Source organism: Parus major, chromosome 18, assembly GCF_001522545.3.
Source record: "Parus major isolate Abel chromosome 18, Parus_major1.1, whole genome shotgun sequence".
Classification (NCBI taxonomy): domain Eukaryota; kingdom Metazoa; phylum Chordata; class Aves; order Passeriformes; family Paridae; genus Parus; species Parus major.
The window spans coordinates 3757065-3781454 of NC_031786.1; the positions used below are offsets into that span (position 1 = coordinate 3757065).

Below are 24390 nucleotides of genomic sequence, written 5' to 3' on the forward strand. Positions count from 1 at the left end.
ACAGCTTTCTGATCTGACAGAAAGCTATTAGGTTTCAGAAAATCTCAAGTTAAACAGATGCATTTAAAGCTCCAGCTAACAAGTGCCATAGCACATATGTAGCCAAAATTGCCTACCTGTACTGGAATTCAAACCACACTTCTGGTTAGAGAACAACCATGGAGCAAAACTCCTGCTAAACAGACTGGGAAAGGTATTTAATTCACACTAGTCTCTTACAGTTGGCTTTGCTCTGTCATGGGGACTACAAGCTACCAAGGAAACTCTGCTTTCCAAGCTAAACTGGAGCAGAAGTTTAAGTCAGCCTTGTGAAGAGGAGACAAAGATATCACATGATTACCTGCAATGCCTTGTAGGCACTGGCACTACCCTGTGAGGACATAACCATCTCAAAGGTACTGCAGACAGGCTGGTTCCAAATGCAGCCTTGAGCTGGGACCATTAATTATTCTCTAACTTCTACCATTTAAACACTTGAGAGCAAGAAATCCTGACTTGCATCTTTCCAGGGTGATCACAGGAGTTAGAGCTGCAGGAAGGAGCCAGACTGCTGGAAGCTGTGGTGGTTTGCATTGTTTCTTAGGTGATCTATCCAAATCATTCCTGGATGACACCCAGACTGCAGGTTCCCTGCATTGAACTGCAATAGTAATTTCTGCAGTGTTTGCACTTCACCAGTGTCTGCTATGTCAAATATGCTTTGGTTTAAGAGTAGAAGAGATTTGTCCAAATGCCAAAGTTGCAAAACCACAAATCAGAAAAATCAAGCTGCATTTTGGATTCCTATATGCTCTTACTGGATACAAGGGACGGTGTTTCCCGAGTTCTCTCTGCCTTAAGTTTTCAACCAGAAAGAAAAGGCATCTGACATTTTAAAGCAAATCAAAGACTAAAACTCCTCAACAGGAATGCAACTCAATTCATAGGAAGAAGTGCTATTTGAGCAGAGTTCCCAATCCAAGCCTTGCTGGAGCAGAGACTTCTGCCTGCAGCTGACAAGATGCAGGGCTGGCCTGGGGCTAATTGTGCCCTGCCAGGTTCAATGTCTCTGTAGGGCACAAGCACAATAAATGGGGAATCTCTTTTACACACTCACCAGCCTGACAACAAACCACAGTAGGATTTGAAATCCCACTTTGAGACAGTTATCAGGGGAAAGAGTCCTTCTCAGAGAATTGACAAGACCTTCCAGAGCCTGGGTCTTTGGGACGGAATCTGGGAGTCCCACCAGACTGTATCAGGGGCTCCTTTTTAGCCTCATGAGACAGCAGTGGATGGTCATTTCACAGCCTCCCACAAAAAGAGAGCTTGTCCTGTCAGTTGAACCTGCACACACACAGACACAGACCCCCTCTCCTTGCCTGTTTCCACCTCATTTCTGCCTCCTTTACTGAGCTGATCAGATTTCCCACAGGCACAGGGCACACACAAGCTTTCAGAGCACCTGCTTCCTCCAAGCCTACCCACTCTTCCCAAGCTCTAATACTCCCTTTTTATTTGACCAGACCGGCTTGAATGCAGTTTAACCATTCAAAGCTGAAGCCTACCATGGGCACCCACCAGCCAACAGACCTCCCACTTTGTTTTCCTGCCACACTCCAGCAGAGACCTGCTCCTTCAATATGATGGGGTGATGTCTGCACACTGCTGGCACTGTGGGAACTGCAGGGGACCAGGTGCTCAGCAAGCTGGGAAATTTTTGGCAGAGACTGTGGTCTATATTTCTTGTGTTTGCATCACAAGCATAGGGTCGTGGCTGCATTGAGACCCAGAAACAGCAAGCCCTGGCTAATACAATTCATAAGCTCTGTTTCCTGGGGAACACATAAAACACATATTGGAGTGCAGAGATAGCTTGACAAAACAGATATAGCCTCCAAGTAGATGATTTAAAAGAAGGAAGCAGAGAAGACACAGGCAACAACCATAATTACAGAGCCAGTATAATTAAGAGAATTCATGTTATGTTCCTCAGGAATGAGGAAATCCAAACAACCTCCCAAAGAGTCACCTGAGAACTGCAACTGCTGCAAACAAAGGGGAAACAAGCCAGAAGGGAGAGATAGAAAGACCAAACTGAAGAGGAAGGTCAGGAAATTGTAATACTCTTCCTGTTCATGCATCATGCTGCATCTCCAGGAAGTGAGGGGGGAAAGAACTCTTCACATCTACAGGGTAACTAGAGAGATAAATCCACCTGAAACAGACACACCAGGCTTCCACTGAGGATTAATTTGCTCATCAGCTGGGGCCAGTTTCTAGAAGAGAATCCTCACAGAGTACACTGCAGACTGCTGAGCTTTGGATGGCCACAGAGAAGGGAGTGCAAAGACACAAAAGGAGGACTGAGGAAGGGGCAGGGGGAGAGGGCAGCCCAGACTGGCTGAGGGGAAGCCCAGATGAATGGAGAAAGGAAAGCAGGGAGGTGAATGAGCAAGAGGTGATGAATGGTAGGGAGGGCATGGAACTTTTACACAGGGCAGAGAGCAAAGACAGACCTTGAATGGGGAAGACTGAAAGATGCCGCTTGAATGGAAGGGGAAAGAGGGAGTAGAAATGAGGCAGGGAGAAAGCTGAGCAGCACAAAGTGAAATAGTGCAGACAGAACAGCTTCCCACATGGACTTGACAAGGCCTTAGAGAGACAGACAAGTAACACAGCATGAACTTTAATCCAGGAGCAGAAAAACTGCCTCGAGCAGACAGTGCTACCATCGTCTGTCCCTGTATAATCCCTCCACTATTGGGAACCTCCTTTGCTCCCAGCCAACAAATTCTCATGAACCCACAGCAAATCAAACAGCAGCCACCAAAGGTCAGACTGCCCCATCAAAGGGAGCTGTAGTAAAACTGAACCAGTGACATGGAAACAGCCAATAGGATAAAGCACCAGGATAATTACAAGCAGCAGCCGAAGAGATGCAAGTGTAACACTCCTCCAAGGGCGGGACAAGATGCAGTTTATATGCATGATATTGTTTATTTGCAGGGCTTTTGTCCCACTTACAAGGCAAGGATATATTTTTTCAAAACAAAACTTTTTCAAGCAAAGAGATCTTCTGACATTTCAGTCATGCCAAGACTTTGCTGAGAATTTGCCTTAGATTTGAATATTGATTGTTTAGAAGTTCCTTCAGATTCTAAAAAGCCAAAGCACTGGACATTGCCATTTTCAAAACATTTCCTTAAAAACTGTCATTTACATTCCTATTCAGAGTGCCCAGATGGTTCGGCTCAAATGAAATTAAATATTTTGCTTGAAAAGAAAAAAGCAGTGTTTTCCCCGCCTTTTGGTGAATTTCAAGCAAAACTCTCTGTATTATTATTCATCCACCTCTTCCCTTTGCACAGCTGGGGAAACAAAGCATTTTCAAAGGGCACCTTATTACTTGAACCTCACTGGCAGAGCTGAAAACTGGATGCCCTCCCATCCTTTTTTGGGTGGTCAGTGTCTCTGTTTTCTCCTAGATGCCCCTGTGTGAACATGTGTCAAAGCCATTTTCCCAATGCAAAGCAAAAGACACAGTGACTCAGCTTAAAAGGGATAGTGAAAGGCCTTAAATCATAGTATTTCACTTCATATTTGTTAGGAACAACCTTTTAAAACCTAATTCAGTGTCTGGAGCACATGTTTTGCTTGCTCATAAATAGACCCCACTAACACGTAAGTTAAAATGAGAGGTCACAGAAATGCAGTAGAAGGTAGGACACTCTGCAAAAACAAACACAATGGAAAGAACCCAAATTTAAACAGAAGACTTGACCCTACTCTGCCTTTTCAACACATCAGGGAAGTCAAACATACTTTTAAAGGGTTGCTAGAGGAACCATGAGGGGCCCATCTGTGCCCCAACTTGAAAATCTGTTCTGCCCCTTTCTTTTTTGATGTTTCTTTCACCAAACAAACATAACAATACCAATGTGGGTCATTTCAGGCAAAAAATATGAATGTCCTGGAATCAGAGCACAAGCAGCATCTCATCAGAGAAAACACATAAGGATTTCTTTCCCTGCTCCATGTCCTGCCAAAGAAAGAACAAAGGAATTCCTCAGAAATCCAGGCTGGATCATCAATCCCTCTCAGAAAGGTCCAAAAATATGAGAACAGAGACTTGGGATCTGGCTGTTAGCAATCAGGTCTCTAAGACATAGTACATTTTGAAAAATGGTAATTTGTGCTCTTTATGATTCACTTCACAAAGAGTTCCACTTTTGAACTGGGAAACAGGCAAAGTAATTCACCCAAGTAATTACCAAATTACAAATCACCAAAGTAATTTGCAGAGACAAAGTTACTCACCCAAGGATGCAAGAGGCTTAAAATACTACTGTAGCTGAGCTTCCTGTATGACACACTCCATGACACACTACTGTATTGCTACCTAATAACTAACTAATAAAAATTTAAAATTGCCAAATACTAGGGGGGGGATTTTGAAGGATGGAGTAAGATGGAGTAAAGGTCAAAGCATGTCCATGAAGCACATTAAGCTTGGTGATAACCACAAGCAACAAGGAAAAATGTCCAAGAATGAGAGTTTCTCCTTGAAGCAGCAGGGAGATGAAGACATGGATGTGGGTGTGTGCAGGCACACACAGAGCGGGGGAAGGGGGACAGAAAGGCTGCTCTGCCAAAGCTCACAAGCTTGAACATTGCAGCTTCACAGGCCAGTTGAGCCCATGAAGAGCCATTACTGCAAACAGAAGAGAGTTTTGGGTTTCCATCTGCCAGCTTGGGCACAGGGAGATCACATTACATGAAGCATTTGGGGGAAGGGAGAGAAAATATGAATCATTCTCAATCCAGTAAGAGGAGAGAGAACTGTGCAGCTGATGCAGTGCAAGCAAGTCCTACCAGCACTAACTATTGCTTTGGGTCAAGAGATCATACCATTTCAGCCTGCTTCCTGACTTCTGCTCCATTCCAGCTGCTTTCCTCTTGCTTTAGTGCCTGCCTGCAGGAACAGCTACCTTTCTGGAAAAAATCCAAACACAAGGAGGAGAGTTACATGTGCCTGAGGGAAGTGACATGACATGGCTGGTCATTGCTTAGTCTAGAAGCATTTGAGTATTTGAGCAGAGTCAATTTGAGCTACTGACAAAACAATTGATAAATACACATGTACACACTATACAGGGGAAGGATTTACTTGTATGGCACAGACAGATGCTCAGGCACCTGAGGTACTTGGAATCTGCATCTTTGGGAAGCTGGCAGCTCTTACATCTCAATCAGGCATGGTCAGGCACTTGCAGTGCCTGAGATCTGACAAGTTATCCTCCTTCCAGGAAGTGCTGCTGTAGCACTCTTGCTGGTAGGGACCAAAACAGCCGTCCTCTATTCCATCCCATATCCAGCCTGGGTATTCCAGTTTTTTCCTGCTTCCCAAATGACAGTGTCCCATATCGGACAGCCAAGGCAGTGCCACTACCACAGGCTGGTCAATCTTCTTATGCAAATGAAATCAGGGTAATTGGGACAGTTACAATGAGTCCCTGACAATGTTTGCCTTTGTGCACATCAGTGGCAAATACAGACAGAGCTGCTTTCTAAGGATGGGGTGAGGGGAGACCTGCAGCTCTGCTTCTCACGGGATGATGAAGAAGTAAGTGCTGTTTAAACACAAGAATGCTTCCAAAAATGTCGACCTGATAGCAAGAAAAGAAGCAGATGCTGCAAATAAAAGTCACTTGCTGCAAGTCTCAGAAATACTCCAGGAAGCATAGCCACTGTGGCAGGTCCGTGGAGCTGTCCCTCTGCATTCTAGCCCTCATTCCACAGACAGAACACTTCCAGAACATTCATCCCACTAAGGATCTCAGCTCACAAGAGTCAGAGCTCCCACCAGAGCCACGACTGGACATGGCACCCCAGCCAGAGCAATTGCTGACAATCGCCAGGCTGCAAGAGCACAGTGGCTGGTCAGGCTCAGTCATCCCTGCAGTGACAGCTTTGCCTCAGCCCCATGAATCTCATAATATAAGATCTACTTTTGTTGTAGCCCTCCAGGGCCCATTGCAGCAGCAGTGGAAGAAACCTAAACAAAAAGCAATGGCCCCCTGAAATCCTGTCATGCAAACAAGACTCTTCCCACCCATTGCCAAAAGGTCTGAATGGAAAGGGACTGAACACCCCCCACCCACCCCTGCCTGGTGGTCTTTTTGTCTCGTGACCTTCCCCACACAAACACAACCCCACAACAATCACACAGGCAACATAATGCGCCTGTTCTGGCTTTCCCAGCCCTTCAAGGCAAGCTGGGGAGGGAAGGGGGGAGAGCTGGGGGGAGCTGAAAGGAGCTGGGGATGAAGAACAGATAGGATGGGAAAAGAAATACCAAGCAGTTTTTATTTCTACTTGTACAGTCCCATGAACCGGGATAAAAATAGTTTTAATAGAAAGAAACAAAAGAAATGTAATCTCAAATGGCTTAAAAGGGAAATGGAAATACCAGCCAGTGAAATTTTCATACAAAAATAAATAAATAAATCCAACAATGCTTCTAAACACTGTGAACATCTTTTGACATCCCCTTCAAAAGGCCAACAAACTTGAGCCCTTTGGTGCAAACTTTGCTGTTTTTACTTGGCTATCTTTAAGACTTAGAGTCTGAGATGAATTCGATTCAAAGGTTTCCCTCTAGACTGGGAGAAAACTGTTTTGCAACTGCTGTAGCTGTAGAAACCCTCCCTGATGTGATGGCTTCAAAGCACAGAAAGTTTCTGCCAGTCTGTCCTGAATATGGAAAAAGAGAGTCATCACCTGTGCTACCGACAGCCAGCAGCAGTTGTGCCTGCAGGTCCCAGGCTGCCCTTGCAAGGTAACAGATACCTTCTGGTTACTGCAGGACACATTATCACCTTTGCGAAAGAGCAATAAGGGTTTCCAAGGGCTTCCCAGGAGCAGACTAGGAGACTAACCAGGTAAGGGGAAACTCCTAACCTTCTGAAATGCCATGAGATACTCCCATGCTCCCTGCACAGACACAGGAAAAAATACAGACTCCAACAGAAAGCAAACCTGATAAAACAAAATTAAATATAATCTCTCAGAGCCTGCATTCAGTGAGTTTAGCAGGGCCCTCAGCTATGCTTCAGGGCACTGGAAACGCATACCAAGTACCTTTACAGGGCAAGGAGGTTGCACTTGTGACAAAAGCTGAGATCTGTGGCCCATGAAATCCTGGCAGCTGAAGCAGTAGCAGAAAGCAAAGCCACAGGAAAGCACTTGTGTGATTTACAGACACATTAACCACCTAGGGAGCATGACATGGTAAGAAATGACATCTCAACTCCCCCTGCCAGCACTCTACTACTCTGTTAGAATTATCACTGCCTAGATTAAATCCCTGTGACCACACAGTGGTCCACACCTGACCAGGTGTGAAATCACCTGCATGGGATGGTGCAGCTGATATAAACAGACAGTCTCCTCGAAGGCCATGTGCAGCAACTGGGTTCAAGAGGCCCCTCCCAAACCCAGAGCAGACCACATCTGGCCCAATGAACTGGTCAGAGGTCATGGAGCTGACACTGACCCTTGCCCATATCCAGGTATGAACTGGAGTAACTGGAAGAGCAGCAGCACCAAACTTGCACACATCTGGCAAACTTCCCACAGCAAGGATACTGTCTCCTGCCAATCCACTCCAGCCTCAATCCTCCATGGAAAGATCCTATCAGCACTGTGCTAAGAGACAGTCTCTCAGGCAGGACATTAACAATTAATGATAGTGAAGATGATGGAGGAAGGGGCAGATGGAGAACAGATATAACCAGGCTCTGCTCATCACACTGACTCAGAGGAGCTGGACAGGAGATTCAGACAGGACTTTTAGTTTTGGTTAGCCCTTAGTAAAGCACTACACATCAGAATGCTTGGGCCAGCTAGAAAGCAAGCCTGTGGCCATCACCCTCTACTCTCAGCATTTCTATGCTAGAAAATCTCACTGCATAGAAAAATGTTAATTGTAGCAAGTAAGGAAGTACAACTTCGTTGCTTAGCTGAGATTAATTCCTGCCCGATTTTATTGCTTGAAAAAATATATATTACACATCAGTCTTTATTATGTCAATTAAAATTATATGGCCATTTTAAATGACCAGTATTGCTTGCTCCAGTTCTCAACTCTACAGAGTTTGGAGGCAGCTAAAGTAAAAATTGTTTCAAAAACTGCCACCTGGTGTCACCAGAAGAAGCAGATCCTGGTGAGTGGCTTCTCAATTCACTCTTCCCAGGCCTTGTGGTCCTGGTCTCAGACAAGCTGAAGTGAGAATCCCTCCCTACGCTAAGGAACATTCTAGATAACTTTGATCTGTGGTGGGGGGCTGATGGGGAAGGTGAAAAATTTCTTGAGGTTATTTTCAGCCCTCCACATTTCCCTGTTCCTTCCCCCTTGAGTCCCATGAGCTGTGTGCAGGGCTGTGAGCTCAGGCAGCACAAGCAACAGCAGCCAGAGCTCAGGGACACCAGAGCTCAGTGGCAGAGCTGGTGGTTACAGTGACCTGTCCACAGTGCAATGCTGCCTTCTGCAGCCCCGAGGAGTCACTGGGACCCAAAGCTGCCAAATACCTTCAGCTGCCACTGAATTCATGGGCTTGAGAAAAGACTCAAGACAATCTTATTTGGGAGACCAACCCTCCACAAGAAAAGCAGCTGAGGTTTGCCTACACACTCACTGACATCCTTCAAGGAAACACAGCAGATTTCTTACAAGTTGAAAGATGTGTTTATACTAACCCAGAGAAGGCTGCAGATCCCTGCAATCACAACTAGCCAGCTTCAGAGCCAAGACATCATAACCATGCATCCCTGCTTGCCTCTGTTTTTTTCAAATGCCACAGTGAGAGAAAGAAATGCCATGGATGTGTGCCACCCACACACTCAGCCACTCCACACTGGTACTTCACCCTGGTTCTATTCCTACTGCCCACACAACAAATCCGGCTTTTTCAACAGCCTTCTCAGAAACACAGCAAACCACGGTCATTTCCTCAGGCTGCAAAACTGACACACTGTTCAGTCTAACCCTGGCACACATCCCTGGAGAACAGACCAGGCAGAGGTGGATGCAGGACCCACAGAGCAGCACATTATGACAGCAGTGCTAGACTTTCACAGCCAAACTCTTCCATGCTGAAATCACAAGTACTTGAAGGTACCTGGAGGGGTGGTGGCCAAGGAAGACACAAGTAAAAGGTTTTTTGCCTGACATGAAAGATGTTGGCTGGTAGCAAGGCTTGGATCTAGCATTTCACCTTAGAAAATATTAAAATAAATCATAAAAGCCTCAGGAGAAGGGATCATTTGAGCCCGTATATTCCTTTCACCTTGGCACAACTTTGTGGTGCAAATCACAATATTCTCCCTGCGTATTTGCTACTGTCCCTTCAGCCCAGGCTTGTTGAAATAATGAAAAGTTGAAGTATTTTTCTCACAGTGATAAAGAGAAATACAAAAAGCACCAATGTTTTCAGAGTGTAGCTTTGCAATATCTGAGGGATCATCACCACTTCATGTGTTTGTAAAACGCAATTTATCACACAAATGCTCTGCCATGAAAGGGGGGTACAGCTTCCTTTAATGAAACCCTAAGCAAAAGAAATTACATATTTCAATGTCTGCACACTAAAAGAAACATTGTAAAATTAAAATCAGTGGAAATCCTTACCCTTCTGAAACCAGCAATGAAATTAGTGTGGGGCCCAAAGGAAGCAAGCGAGGCCCCTTCTGAGAGGCCAGGATTTCATTTTGTGTTTAAAACCCCACAGTGGCAGATTTGTACTTATTTTAATGACCCACCAAATCTTTCTAGTCCTCTGTATCCCTCAATGAAAGCCTAATAATGAAAAATTATCTACTAAAACTTGTCTTTTCCTGAAAAATAGTATCTGAGCAGATCTCCAAAGACAGCTATTTCTGTGGACATCATGAATTTGACTGCAGTGTTTTGTTTTCAGATATTATTGCATTTCCCACTTTCACAGCTTCCTTAGAATAATATTTGATACCGAAAAAGTTGAAGTGTTACTCACAGACAACAGAACAGCCAGCCCTCAGAAACCACAGGGCCTCTCAATTTGTATTGCTTTTTGTAACAAATAGAGCCAGAGCCACAGAATTCCAAGTAAGAGATCTTCAGGAGACTTAAAATTTCAAGCAAACCATTGCCGTGCAACATTAAATGCATTCATTTTATGAGCATCAAATTCCACCTATTAACAGATCAGTCATCCTTCACAGCTACCAATTTACATATCCAGTCTGTGAGCTGCCAAAGGGCCAGTGGACATTAAATACATGAATGCATTAAATCTGGAAAAGGAAACTAATGTCCATTATAACTCAACTTAATGATCATGTTTTCTTTAGGAGCAGCAGCAGAGCCCGTTCCTGACAACCACACACCCTGCAAAGGCACCCCAGGTGCCAAAAAGCACTGAACTCTGTTGTGAGAGTGTAACTGTGCTGCACACAGTGCTCACAAATTAATTACATTCGAGCCCTGTACAAAGGAAATTCCTTGGAGCTACCTTCTTACCAAGTCACTAAACCCCTTGCTCTTGTACATGGACTAGATTCAAAGGCCTGAGCCTCACTGTGGAAGATAGTTTATCTGAATATACATTAAAACCCTGGAACATTTTGTCAGGCTTTTGCCAAGCCAGGCAGTATTACCAGCTTTAATGTAACAGCACTTTTGATCTTGTAACAGCCAGCCTGTTTCTGGTACATCTATTATTCCTCCTGGAACAGAATTGTGGCCTGATATCTCACCTACAATTCACTCCTTGTACACCGCTGTCGAGAAACAGATGTAAGAGAGAACTTCTCAGCAGCCTGTACCCCCTCCATTACCTCTCCAGTGCCCAGTCCAGAACCAATTACAGCTATGGCAAGGAAAGAGCCTTCTATTTTAAGCTTCTTGAGAAGGAAATTGGGTGCTGCAGGCTGAAGAATGGACATGGGGGAAAGACTCCTCTAAACTGGTTCTCCTTTTTTGGAGAACCAGTTTAGAGGCACCACACAGGCAGAGAACACCTTGAGGAATTAGGGGCGATCCCATAATCAAATTACCTTTTTTTGGTATTTTTTTTAGGATTATTTAGGCTACTTTTAAGGATTTGTACTCCATCATAGCAGAATATACTCAATGATCTCCTTATTCCATTTTCCCACCTATGAAACTAAATCAACTGATACTAGAGAACAAGCTTTGAAGTCCTGGAAGAGGAAAGGCTATTGCAGTGCTGAATAAGGCCAATTCCCTGCAACCCACAGCCACTGTGGTGATATATGCAAAAACCCTGAGGTGCAGAAGAATCAGGCTCTGAAGGAAACTAAAAAGCTCAGACAAAAGATGAAAGAAACTGAACATGGAAAGTTAATACTGCTTTGAACATTTACTGAGCAGAAATCTTTCCCAAAAGTGGCAGAACTGCAGTTACCAATCAGGGACTCTGGGTTCAGGCTGTTAGGCAAAGCCCACACCTCCCAAGAGATCGGATTGCAGGGTTTACTCAAAGCCATCTCACAAGCATCAGCTACAGCCGTATTTTAGAAAGGAAGAGCAGGAGCTGTTAGTTGAGTAGTGGGGAAGAAGCTAACACTGCTTGTTTATTCACAGGTCTTGCTACTCAAACTTGTTGCTCCCATCAGATGGCATAGTGATAAGTACCTGTTTAAGAAAAAATCAGGAACAAGAGAAAAACCACCCCCCTGCAGCTAATCCAATTAAGACACAGGATAAAGATGTAGAGGTTAATCAGATCTGAGCCACTGGGTCTCTCTCTGCTGCTGTTTAGTGACATATCTGGTGAGCAACACCAGCAAGAGGATGGCCAAGCAGAAACACCAATGACCCGGCCAGCCCTGGGAGACAACTGCTGCTCCTCCCTTTTCTGCTCTATCAGGCAGAAAAGAGAGGAGCACATTGCAGGGCAGCCCCATGGGAGAGCTGCTGGGCTCAGAGTTTGGCTGTCCCCCTAAGCCTTATCAGGTGCAGGATGCTGTGACTGATGGGCTCTGTTAGATACACTTTACAGCAAAGACCAGGGCTGTGCCTACCACATGCTGCCAGGTGGAAACCAGGGTGGAAATTTACTCAGCAAGGAAAAGTTCTGACCATATTACTGCAGGGAACTCTACTTACCTTGTGTTTCATTAGCTGTAACTCTGTGTGTCACAGGTGAGGGCTGTCCCAGTTGGTGGGGCACCAGCACAAAGACCACCTGGACTGTCACAAACAGCCCCTTCAGCACTGGGAGCCAGAAACAAAAGCTGGCCTTTGCACTGAAGCAGCTCCACCAGTGTCAGTTTAGTGCTGACATGGGCAAAACTGGGCACTCTGCTTTTCCCCAACTCAAGCCTTCCTGTACAGTCTGATCTGCTCTGCCTCTCTCCCTCTCTTTAGAGCAGAAAGAAGCCACCAGCCTCAGCCCTTACTGCTGAGACCAGCATCTGCACCCTGGTAACAGCTTGCAATCCCATCACCACACCCCTGGGTGCAGGACACTCAGCATGGAAGGATGGACCTGCTCTGCAGAGTGACCTCCCCTTGGACCCATCAGACAGGACTCAGGTGCACAGGGGTGCATTCAGTGGGGAAAGGAGGAAACTTTCTATATCCATTTCTGCTGGGCAGGGACTGCATTTGGACCAGAAAATCATCTTCTCTCCTGGACAATACATGCCAGCCTTTCAGGAGGACAGATGGAGCAGGCACTCCAGTGGAAAGACAGAACAGTAGTGACAGCAAGAAGATGATGAAATGTTTGTAAGCACCATTCTGACAATGATGCCAATCTCTCTGGTTGCCAGAAATATTGTTTCAAGCAAATGATTCCCAATCTGGTGACTGTCATCTTCTCCTCTAGAAGGGAATTGGGTATTTTGATATCACTCTACCACACAAGACTTTTGTCTGTCTCCTCTGATAAACCGTTCCTCCTTGGTAAATTCTTTGATATGAGAACAGTGACTGACACTGCTTTTCAGTTTCTCAAAAGAACTAAAATCTGTAACTCACAAAATGAGAAATTCTGCCCTTCCTGAAGGAAGTTTTATCCTTCCTATTTAGGTGTGAAGCTTTATAGCAATAATCCATGAAACTTGTCAGGAGTAAAGCTACATTTTCATACTCTGGACTCAAAATACAGAACATTTCAGATTAAATATAGCTCCCTTTTTCACTGTCTGCCAGATCTGGGAGGGAGATGAAAATCCACAGGGACTTGATTTGATGGGTGAAAACCAGAATTCTATAGGAGTAAGTATGCACACACATTTATTTTAGGTTAGTTAACAATACCTCTGCAATAATACTGTGTGGAGAAAACTAAAGCTGGGATAGACCCATGCTGCCTGGTGCTCCAGTACTGAGTATCATGACAACTTGAGCACATTTTTTAGAAAAAGAAGAAATAATTTTAAAAATCTTGTCACATCACTGTTTTCCTGCTTTTAAGATGATTTCTCTTTCAAATTCCAAATACCTGCTCCCGTATCAACAATCATGACAAGTATCTTGGCTAAACTGATAGATCCTAGGAAAGGACAACAGGAATCAGCAGATTTGAGCCTAACAACACAGAGTTAAACATCCAGTATTAGGGGCTACTGAGTAATGCAGGAGTGAGGGGACCGCAGGAGTTTTACCTTAGTAATTTGATTAAGGGAGAGGAACAGCCAGTCATTCCCTCCCTCTGAACCGGTGTCAGATGACAGAGGCTGGATCGTCTATACAATGTTGGTAAGTGCCTTGCCACCGGTGAGGAACACAACACCAGGGCACTCGGAAACAACTCTGCTCTGATGTCAACATCACAGCTGGCACACACAGAGCATCCCCACCACAGGAGACAGGTCCTGAGCAGGGCTGACTCTTGGTCTGCTAACATCAGAAAAACTCCTTGGTGTTCCCACTGAGAAAGAGCTCATTCACCTACATGTGACAAGCAGAGAATGACCTCAGAAAGACTACAGTACTCACATTGCAGACAGAATCTTTCCTTGAATGAACTGCAGCAGCTCAATGTAATTCAGGCCGATTTAGACTACAGGAAACCATCCAATGCAGCTTTGTGTCAAACCTCCACCCACACATCCACTACATAATTAATAAGGATGAAGGAGACATTATCCCAAGCTGGTATTCAGAGCCTCTGTGCTTGGTAAAGCTTGTTATACTCTGATAGCTTTGGAAATCAGCAAAAGGAACACACTTCACACATTGCACTACATGCTTGGTCATTAAAACAGGCTTATAAACCCATAAACTCACTGTTGCTTGCAAGTGTGGAGTATTTTTGCATGATCTTGTTTGTTTTGCAGTAGACACAAAAGTTAATTAGTTTTCACAGTTTTATTACTCCACATGGACAAATAACAGTTTGGAGCTCCCTGTCATCTGGAACTACATAAGGCCCAGAAAATTCTTACTGTGCTTTTCAGGTCCATTCACTAAGGTCATAAACCAGCACCTGGCAAATTACTTTCTGGCTCTTCTTGGTCACCAGTACCAACATTAAAAGATCCCATAAATCAATGCAACAATGGCAGCTCTCAGCTCATGGAGCACAGGGGGAATAAAGATGGAAAACACTGTTTCAGATACATTAAAACAATTCTCTGGGAGGAATTTTGTCTATCACTACCCTGGGACAAGCCGTCCTGAGCACTGGTCTTGTTGAAGGGGACTTTGGTTCACTAAGCCCTAGAGGACACAACATCAGAATATTTAACATGTCAAAGGTACATTCTGCATGCATATGCACAAGACCTGCCCAAACAGTTCCCAGGGCTGGCAAGTCCAAGTGTGATAAAGCAAATTTACACCTTAATAAAAATTCTTCAGACTTTATTTAGGTTAGAAGGAAGTTATTCTTCCAGCCATGGTCTCCAGGCACGACTCAGAAACCAAGGACCAAGAGCAAGCAGCAGCAGCAGCAGCAGGACCATCTCCCATGCTCTCCACAGCAGTTTGCCCCAAAAGGGCTGCCTAAATGCACAAATACATGCAAAAAGAAACATTTCCCCAAGACCTAAATACTATTGTCAGAGGACATACAAAGGAATAATGTTTGTGTCCTCCCTGTTGACTCCTCTCTCTCTGACAGAGACAGAAATCCAGTGATAGCAGGACTGTGCAAAAGCAACTCCTCTACCAGCAGCCAAGAGGGAGTAGATGAGGGAAGAGGCAGCACTTCAAACAGAAGAAGTAACCACAATAAATACTTTGATTTTCTTCCCCAGGGCAAAAGACAAGGCTAAAAACCAACATCATTCCATGGAGGCCACTGCCTGCAGTGACAAAAGATGCTCAAATTCTAATCCCCATTATTTCTCAGTGTGAGGGTAAACGTGAGAGGAGTGGCAGGAAGACAAGCATCTGGCTCTATCTTAGAGCTGAGGGGCAGATCTAAAACCCGACTTTGCTCTCTAAATTCCTTAGGGCACACCCCATTCTGATACCAACCCCTGCAAAACACACAGTTTATGTCAGACACATAAATAATCCAGGACAACTGGCACACTTGTTTTCAAATGCTTTGCTAAACCAAGTCAGAGCATTCAGGATCAGGTCCTCCAATAGTTTATGTGACACTTTTGGTTTTTCACATTCTATATTATTGATTCTTTCTCTGCCAAGAGGCAAGCAAGGCTACATCTCACTGGCTGCAGGCTGCCAGCAACAAACACTTCCACTACCATTATACACCACAAATAAGTATGCTACACCAACCAGGGACTCCATCATCACTGGTACCTGTTTGTGGAGTATCACTGAGGCAGAGATGTTTCCTCAAAGAACACTGCCCTGAAGAAGTGCATCAGACCAGAGGTTTGATGATAGTCACTAACAGCTCTGCCTTCAGCTCATTCATCTTTCCCTCATGCAATCCAGGAGACTCCAGAGCATTTGCTATTTACAAAGTATGTCAAGTATCAAACATGAAGAACAGTTCCTAGGGATAAGATCGATCTTGCTTGCTAAACATCAGTTTCATACATCGTTAGTCTTTTCACCAACAACACCAGGTCACTGCAGATAGCTGCTCCTAAGCAACAGGAATGGACACTAAGAACACATAAATTCTCTGTGTCTTGCTAGTGTGGAGTTTTAAAGCTGAAAGAATTCAAGGTCCAAGTGAGGCTCAGAGGGATCACAAACATTCAGGACTTTCACTACACTTTTCACCAAGAAATTGCCTCTAGTGAACAGAATATTTCCTTTGTTACCCTGAGCAGCCAAATTGGGGTTGATGCCACACTCAGGAGACTGGGAGAGGGAAAGAAGTGCTACAGCTTGAACAGACAAACACAACAAGGCTTGAATCACACAAAAATCCAGGCCATTCAGCGATCAGCTTTCCTCAGGAGCCTGTATATATAATGGAGCAGGAAAACAGCCCATCAGCTGAATCCCATCAACTTTGTCTCATGGTCTGTTGGTACTTAACTGATTTCAGACCAACATATAGTACAACACCTAGTGAGGAGGCAGAAAGAGATCACAGCTTCCTTGGCTGCTGTCAAACTCAAACACTCCCACTGCTGCATTTAATTTGCAAATGTGCCCCAGTACTTTTGCAATGACTGCAAATACCAGCAAGCAATGGGAACATCATACTTCCTACTGTAGAGGAGAAATATTTGTTTTTCAGGTCTGGTAGAGAGTAACTTTAAAAGTCCTGTAAATGTTACAGGCGTAAGTAATAATGGTGTAGAAAAGCACCTCCAAACAGTTTCCACTCGCTTAGCAGCTGGCTTGTTCCTCTGGAGACAAGATGATCTCTACTCCTTCTCTGTCATGACAGCACACAGCCACAGAGTACAATGCACCAGCTGATTTGCAAAACAGCATCAATCCACTCTGTGTTTATGGCTTTTTCTCCCCTTTCTTTCTAAACATGCAGGCTTAAATGTTTTTTTGCTTCAGTGATTTTCTATGTGCAAGACAGGATTTGAGAACAATGCACTAGCAAGGATCTATGTGCCTAAATCCCATCTCGCACATTTAGCTGAAATGGCAGAGTGGAGATTCCAAAGCCCCACACTGCAGCTGGGATCAGGAAGCAGCAGAGACACACAGCTCTGGACACAGCTCAACATCCCTCTTGGACACTTCACTCCAAAGTGCAGGTTTCTAGGCTCAGACGTGGAAGGTACACAAATGTGTAATGAGTAGGAAGCCTCCTGAGACTTTTTACAAATCTAGAGGCATCAAGCTGCCAGTATCTCATGAGCTGTGTAAGACTGACTCAGCCTCCATGTGTTTTTGGGTGTGCTTGTTATGACTCCTTTAAACATTTCAGGAGATGCCTGCTTTTACTGGCACAAGCTTAAGAGTGCTGTGTTTTCTATGCTGCCAATATCTGGTTCTTATTGATGGCTTGTACTCCCAACTTTTTGCACTAGTCAAAGTCAACAGTCTGTGTACAGGCTGGTGGGATTGGAGAGAGGAGTGTCCAGATAGCCAGGGAAGGGAGAAATGGGGTAGCTGATTACAAACCTTTCACACTGTAGGGAAGGTGTAAATACAATCTCAGAGATCCACATTCAGTGTAAGGGCTGGCTGGTGCTCCATGTACAGAGGTATTAGAAGATTAAGGAGGAACCTGGGACATTTTTGCTGTTCATCTTGCAAGGGATGGGAAGATCATTAATGACCTCCATGTGGCTTTTTCATGCTGAGCCATCAATCCAGGGTATTGTGGCTAAAAGCCAAATTTGGGTATAAGCCTTGAAGTGCTGGGAGATTGCCATCCACCGTAACAGCACTGGGGATAGACACAGGCTAATCCAGGCATGGTAAAAGACATGATTCTGCATAGGGAATAGTCTCTTGGACATATATTTGATGGTCAATGCCTAAGTTTCCCTCCTTGGCTGAGGGAAGGATAAATTCCCCTCCCCTTTCCCAGGCTGTATTCAAAAAAGCCTTTGGCTGAAGGCAGTAAGGAATTGATAATCCAGAGAGCATCAGCAAAAACAGATCCTCTCCTACCAGCGCCTTCTTCCCTTCAAGGCTATCCACAGGGCAATGAATTTGAAGGGATTATTTTTTTTTCCCAATACCATAACCCAAAGTGGAGGAGTCAAAGGGTTAATGCTGCATGACAAAGGTCAGCCCAGTTTGGGGAGAGAGGAGAAAGGGAAGCATTGTGGCCACAGACAGCAGCTCGCTGTGACCACAACGCCACTTGAGAAATGTAAAATGATGGTGTTGCTCAGAGAAAAGGCCTGAGAGCCCAGCCTAAATCCCAGGGCTTTATCACTCACAAAAGCCCAGCCCCTTGAGTCATTAATCGTGTGCTCCATGGCTGGGTGCCTCAAAGAGCAGCAGATGACACATGCCCAGCTGCTCCTGCTGCCCCTCCTCAAGGTAGTGGGGCAGAGGCAGGTGCACTCCCGGTGCCCTCTGCTCAAGACTAATCTGTTCTCCCTCCTTGTCCTTTGCCTTTCATCTCCTCCAGCAGCCCACGCTGACAACTGTAAATGAGATTAGGCTTCAAGGCGTGGGGCAGATGCAGAACCCCTCTGTGCATTGCCAAGAGACCCTCGTAGATTTTAAAATATCTCTCCCTTTTACAATGCACAGCTTGGCGGATGGGGGAGAAGGCGACACATTTCTTGTCACACTCTCAGAAGCATCTGATATGGCAGACAAGGCAGATGTTGGTTTGGGGCCTGGATGCTAATCTGTTATTACCATGGACAGTCTTCCCACCAGCACCTCTGATTCCCCAGTCACCTCAGCAGATGAAGTAACAAGTTGATGACTATTTCCTAATTGCACCACAGCCTCCTATCTGCAGCACCACTCCAATTTAAATGTGGACAGATGTCCCAAAGAACACTAAAAAGGCAGCAGTAGTCCAAAATTCAGGCAAGGACTTGGAGATTACATACAATTCTGGGCTCAACCCCCCCTACCTATACTGCTGCTATCACTGCCATAATTTCCTATTCTTTACATTACAATTTTTGCTCCACCTGTTCCCAGTAATCCAACAAACCAGCAGTGAGACACAAGTTGCTTTCTAGAGAAAGAGATGAAATCTCAAGCCACAAACCACTGCCTAGAGCTCAGTGAAACCTGCCTGGAGAGGTCTTGCAGTCACAGCTAGCAGGGGTTTGCCAGTAACAATAGGCAGGGAAATTTTTCAGAGTGAAAGGTCATGTTTAGCTCAACAGTGCCCCAGTAAATAAACTGGAATTTCTTTTGCAGTGTGGGAACTAGCTCTGCCTGCCTGCACCAAAGGCTACCCAGAGAAAAGGGACCGTTAACATAAAAGATCATTAAGTTCAAAATAATTCCCTTCCTCAGTTACCACCGGCCATGATAATAGCTGCCCCAATTTTATGGATTGCTCTACAATTTCAGTTGTGCAGGAACTAGCCCTGGATTTAAGGCAGCTGCAAAGTCAGCATCTTTTAAAGCATATTTTAATGTTTTATGAGACCGTGGTGGAGCAGGTTCAGCTGCACCTACTGCTGGTAGTGTCAGCAAATGAACTCTTCCTGGCAAGTGCATGTCTATCTCTACAGCCTTGTTTCTGAGCTCAAGTTTTCCATTAGCTGCCTACACAGACTGGGTAACTTGGCATCTCTCTGCATTCCCCATAAACTCTGTTCATCTGTTGCCATCACACCCACACACAAGTCTCAGGGAGGAATCTAGGATTTCTAAAGCAGCTGCAACAAAAACACAGCCTGGATTGACAAGCAATAGGATCAAGGTGTTGAGCTAGTGAAGAGGGTCTTTTTGGAGAGTTTTGTCTGAGTCTATTTAAGACAAGTTTGTTGTCATGACTACAAACCAGGGTATGGGTGAGAAGTTCAAACTCTGTGATGAGGGCTGATAATGCTAATTCACCCTCAAAATCTCAGCAGCCACGGGGATGGGGAAACAGAGAAGATGATACAAGCTCTTGGCATCTAAAAAGGTTAAAAGTCACCTTCAGAAAGGCAGGCTTGTCCCAAAAAAACCCACTGTTGTCCTTGATAGCCCCTTTCAACCAACCCAGCCACAGGCTGTGTAACACCAATGAGCTGCAATCATTGCCAAAGCAGGGGCACTGGGGACATGGAGGCAAAGAACTGCACCCGAGGCCTAGAGAGGACATAGAAAAGCAGGAACTTCCCCTCAGGACACTCATCTGCAGACTCACTCTCCAACCATCAGGCAATTTGACTTCAGCAAGGACTGGGAGATGTTCTCATGTCTGAGTGCAAGGCAATTAACGGATCTTATTAGCACAGAGAAGCATGAAATTGTCAGCAGCTACTCCTGGGATTGTTGCATTTTCAACCTTACCAGAAGATTAACAAAAAAATGGGGCTTTGGCCACTGAAGAACAAATGAAGAAAAACCCAAGTGATTGCAGAGGGATGGAGAGAGCTTGCTCTGCTCAGAGCTCAGATTCTTCATGGAGACAGCACAGAGCACACAGCAATGGTGAAGGCTCTGTAGAAGGCAGCAGATGCAGAGCTAATGTGTGTGTGGGGGTGGAGGGTGTTTATGAGCACAATAAATAAATGTATGAATCCCTATAAAAGTTCCCATATAAAAGTGAGTTAGAGCTGCCCGAGGGCCATGGCCTTGTAATAAAAACCACATCTTGCAAGCACAGTATGAGGCAGCAGCTGAACTGTAACTGTCTGGCTGCAGCACTGAAGAGCTGTGGGTCTGCCTGTTCCCAAACTCTTGGGTGAAGTGCTGAGCCCACTAAATCCAGGAGGAATTTTGGTAGTTGCTTCAGTGTAGTCAGGATTTTGTCCTGGGAGGGGCTTCTTTGAACCTCAAAGCATAGGAAGCAGTTCTGGGTCTAACTTTTTGACTAATTTAAGTTCCTTTACTTATTAAATGAATCAATCTGCAAGTGGCTGAAAATCTTGGCTTGAGTCACTGACAGTATCCGGTGTGACAGATTAGGGCTGGATCAAAACAAATAAAAAATTCCTCCAGAAAACATGGTCAGTCAGTCCTCTCTCCTAAAATAACCAAGCAAAAAGCACTGCTTTATGGCTGAGCAGCAATTTTTCCATCAAGAAGTTTTGAATTTTTAATTTAAGCTGGAGGGGGGGGGGGGGACGTGATCATAAAAAAAACAAACCCCTTAAATTTTGTATGTCCAAACAGAAACCTGGTGTTTTTTTTGTCAGTAAACTTAAATAAAAGTTTTTAAAATATCTCCTCAGAGAAAAAACAAACAAATAAGAGAGCATTAATAGTAATTTCTTTCCCTTCTCAAAGGCTGTGTGTTTGTGCACTGACCTCTCCTTCTCAGCTTTCTGGGATGATGGAGTATATGACAGCAACAAGTCACTTGCAGAATACCAGCCTGTAAATTCCCAGCCACTCTTTACACTTTCTCCAGAGCCTTCTTTTTCCTCTCCTGGGAGGTGGTGAGAGCAGAGGTCCAGGTGTCTCAACTGAGAGGGTGGTTCCCAGTCCCAGCCCATGTGTCACAAATGCAGGTGCACCCTGGGCTACCCATTTCCACTCTGAGTACACACCCAGCCAGGTCCTGATGCCCAGGGAGAGCTGTAACTGTTCCCAGTGCCAACACACAAGCTTTCTCTAGTTATTAATACTGTCCTCGTGTTTCACATGGATGCAAATCAGAGCTAAACAAAGTGTTCCCCTCTCCTCCTGGCACACTGCTGCTGGGAAATAGCAACCTTGTTCCATGACAAACAGCATCTTGCAATTCACTGCAGGACTAATTGCATTGCTTTGCTGGTATAATGCTTCAGAAAGACGTCAGCTTTGCCCACAGGCAACAAGAACATTATTGATTTATTCAGGACTTAAGTGTAGTTTGTCACAGGTTGCATTCTCTTTGATAATAAAGCCTTACAGACAAAGTTTAAAATTCAACTGCAGCTCTAATTGAAGCATAACTAATTATTGAAGTTTTGCCTTTACAGCCTGTTCCATTGTTACTGGGCTAATGTTCTGTACATCCAACAGTCAAACTCTCCCTTCCCTTAAAAAGGGAAAAAAAAAAAAAAAAAAAAGGGAAAAAAATCCCATCTACTATTCAAGTAAGTCCAATGGGAAATTACAGATTCCTCTCTTTGAGCCTGAGGTAGCTAACAGCCAACAGCCCCGTCCCACAAGGACTCAATGACTTCAAAGGATGCTTGTAGAATAAGACTCCAAATAAGGGCCAGTGCTGGAGACAGGAGCATTTAAAGTGGCTGGAAAAAACATTCAGCCCAGACCACAAGCAATTTATTTTGCATCTACCTTTTCAGTGGCAGCATCCCCTCTGAGCCCCAGTGAATTCAAACACACCACACCATTTAGGTGTGATCAACAATCACAATACCCAGCTCCCAACTGCCAGCTGACTGTACCACAGCCAACTTGCTGCAGTCCAGACACGTGGATTAGCAGTTGGTCACGGCTAACTGGGTATAAATGAGCTCTCATCAGAACAGGCAGCCCCGGTTAATAGCTGAATGATAACAGGACCCCCAGGGTACCAAGGACATCCTTTTGCAGGCTGCGCCACAGCTTTTGGCTTTGTAGTTCAGCCAGACACAGAGGCAAGATTATTGCCTCATAAAGCAGGGATGAAATCCCATCCGAACTTTATTGCCGGGATGATGCCAGCGTCAGAGCAAGCTCCCTTACAGAAGGTGACATTTACATGCACGCACAACAGCGCAAAAGTTTATGACATCAAGAGAGTGCTGCAGTTTAGAAGCAAATCAACCCTAGAAAAATTTCTCTGTTTATAGCTGCTACACCTTGCAATCCAGCAGATGGAGGGGATACCACAAAGCAAACGTGTCAGTTAAAGCAGCTAAAAGCATAATTTACAAACTAGAACCCACAACCCAAAATCTCAGCAGCTATAGTTCAAAGTTCTTCAGAGCTGTGCTGACTTCAGCCAGCTACAGATCAGACCCAAGGCATTTATCTGACAGAACCACAGCCTTTGGTATAGAAGCAGATTCTTTGCTTATCCTATGCAAGTTTAAAGCAGCAGATCCTGCCTGGATGATGTAACCCTGCAGAAGTCAGTTTAGTAGCTGGGGAGCCATTTCAAAGAACACAGTGCTGGTTTTACAGGTCTTAGTCTGCTTGCCTGAAAGAATAGAAGATCCTTTAATCCACAAGCAAGGACAGCACAACTGGCAGCAGAGCACCTCCTGCAGCACCTTGGCTCAGCCCCTGTGCCGCCAGGGATGGGCTCACTGCTGTCCCTGCCTACTCCGAAGAGGAACTGAGAGAAAGGCCCAAAACAGCCGTGATAATTATGACTTGCACACCAGCATCCTGGGAACTGGGAACATGCAGCACATTACTCCTAGGCTGTATTTTAAATGCAGGGGAAAGCCAGTACAGAGGAAATTAACCAGAGGTTAGGCTATTTGCTCACAAGACAGAGAGAATATATCAGTAGTTCACATACCTGATCAAATAGGGCTTTCCAGTGCTGAGAGGCAGCATAAGGGAGGAAAAAGAATAAAAAGAAGGCATAAGAGCAACGACATTAAACATGCAGTAAACTGTGGAAGTACATTCTAACAGAGAAATAACCAAATGATTTAATGCCATTTCCAACATCCTTCTTCATCCCAGAATCACCTACCCTTCCGGAGGAGGAGGCAGGGGAATCTACCAAACACAGGGAGAACAGTTTTCATTTACAAATCCAAATTAGGATGAACTCAAAACATTCATGTGTTATATCTGTTTTCTCCCACTTTCTCTATTGCAGGCAAGCAAGGAAAAAAGGGTTTTTTACTCACAGAGATCAAGAAAGCTCTGTGTATATTGAGGGAAGGGATGAATTAGCAATGTTTGGCCAGATCACTTTCTGAGATTCTGTGGCCCAACACTGACCCATCAATTGCTTTGCTGTGTTGTCAGAGCCCGGTCTACTGCCTGCTCCTGACTCTGGCTTTCTGCAAAGGTTTTTTGATAACCCATCAGTTCTCTGAACCTCACATGTCCACATCTGAAAAACAAGTAATTCCTCTTGCACAAGGTGGGAGGGTGGAAGGCTGGAGAGAGTCCACTCCAAGGATTTACCCCACATATTTTGTTCTATCAGATCTGCCTTAAAAATGCTGCATAGGAGGAAGCTCCACTTCAATGTTCACAACCATGTGAACACTACACAAGTCCTTGTCACTTGGAAACAGAAAAAATAAGCTGGAAACCGGCTCTGATTTATACTTTGGAGAGCAACTGATGTCAGCTCACCTCCCTGACCCAGACTTGCTGCCTCGCTGTCCAATGAAACAGAAGAAATTCCTAATGAATTGTTTAAGGATCTCATCTATCCTCGATTTAGGGGCCAGTTGAGAAGACAGCAACAGACAGTGGGGCAGCACTGGGATAACTACTGGCTTAGGATCCCCAGA

General features: G+C 44.8%; 1 protein-coding gene across 2 annotated transcripts in view; it reads right to left on the minus strand.

Moving 5' to 3' along the window:
* Nucleotides 1-24390, minus strand: part of RHBDL3 (rhomboid like 3) — a 60951-nt gene that overhangs the window by 33847 nt on the left and 2714 nt on the right. For both annotated transcript variants that reach the window (XM_015645997.2, XM_033518681.1), the window contains exon 2: nt 23433-23456. In XM_015645997.2, the coding sequence (XP_015501483.1) occupies nt 23433-23456 (24 nt within the window). The remainder of the gene's footprint in view (nt 1-23432; nt 23457-24390) is intronic.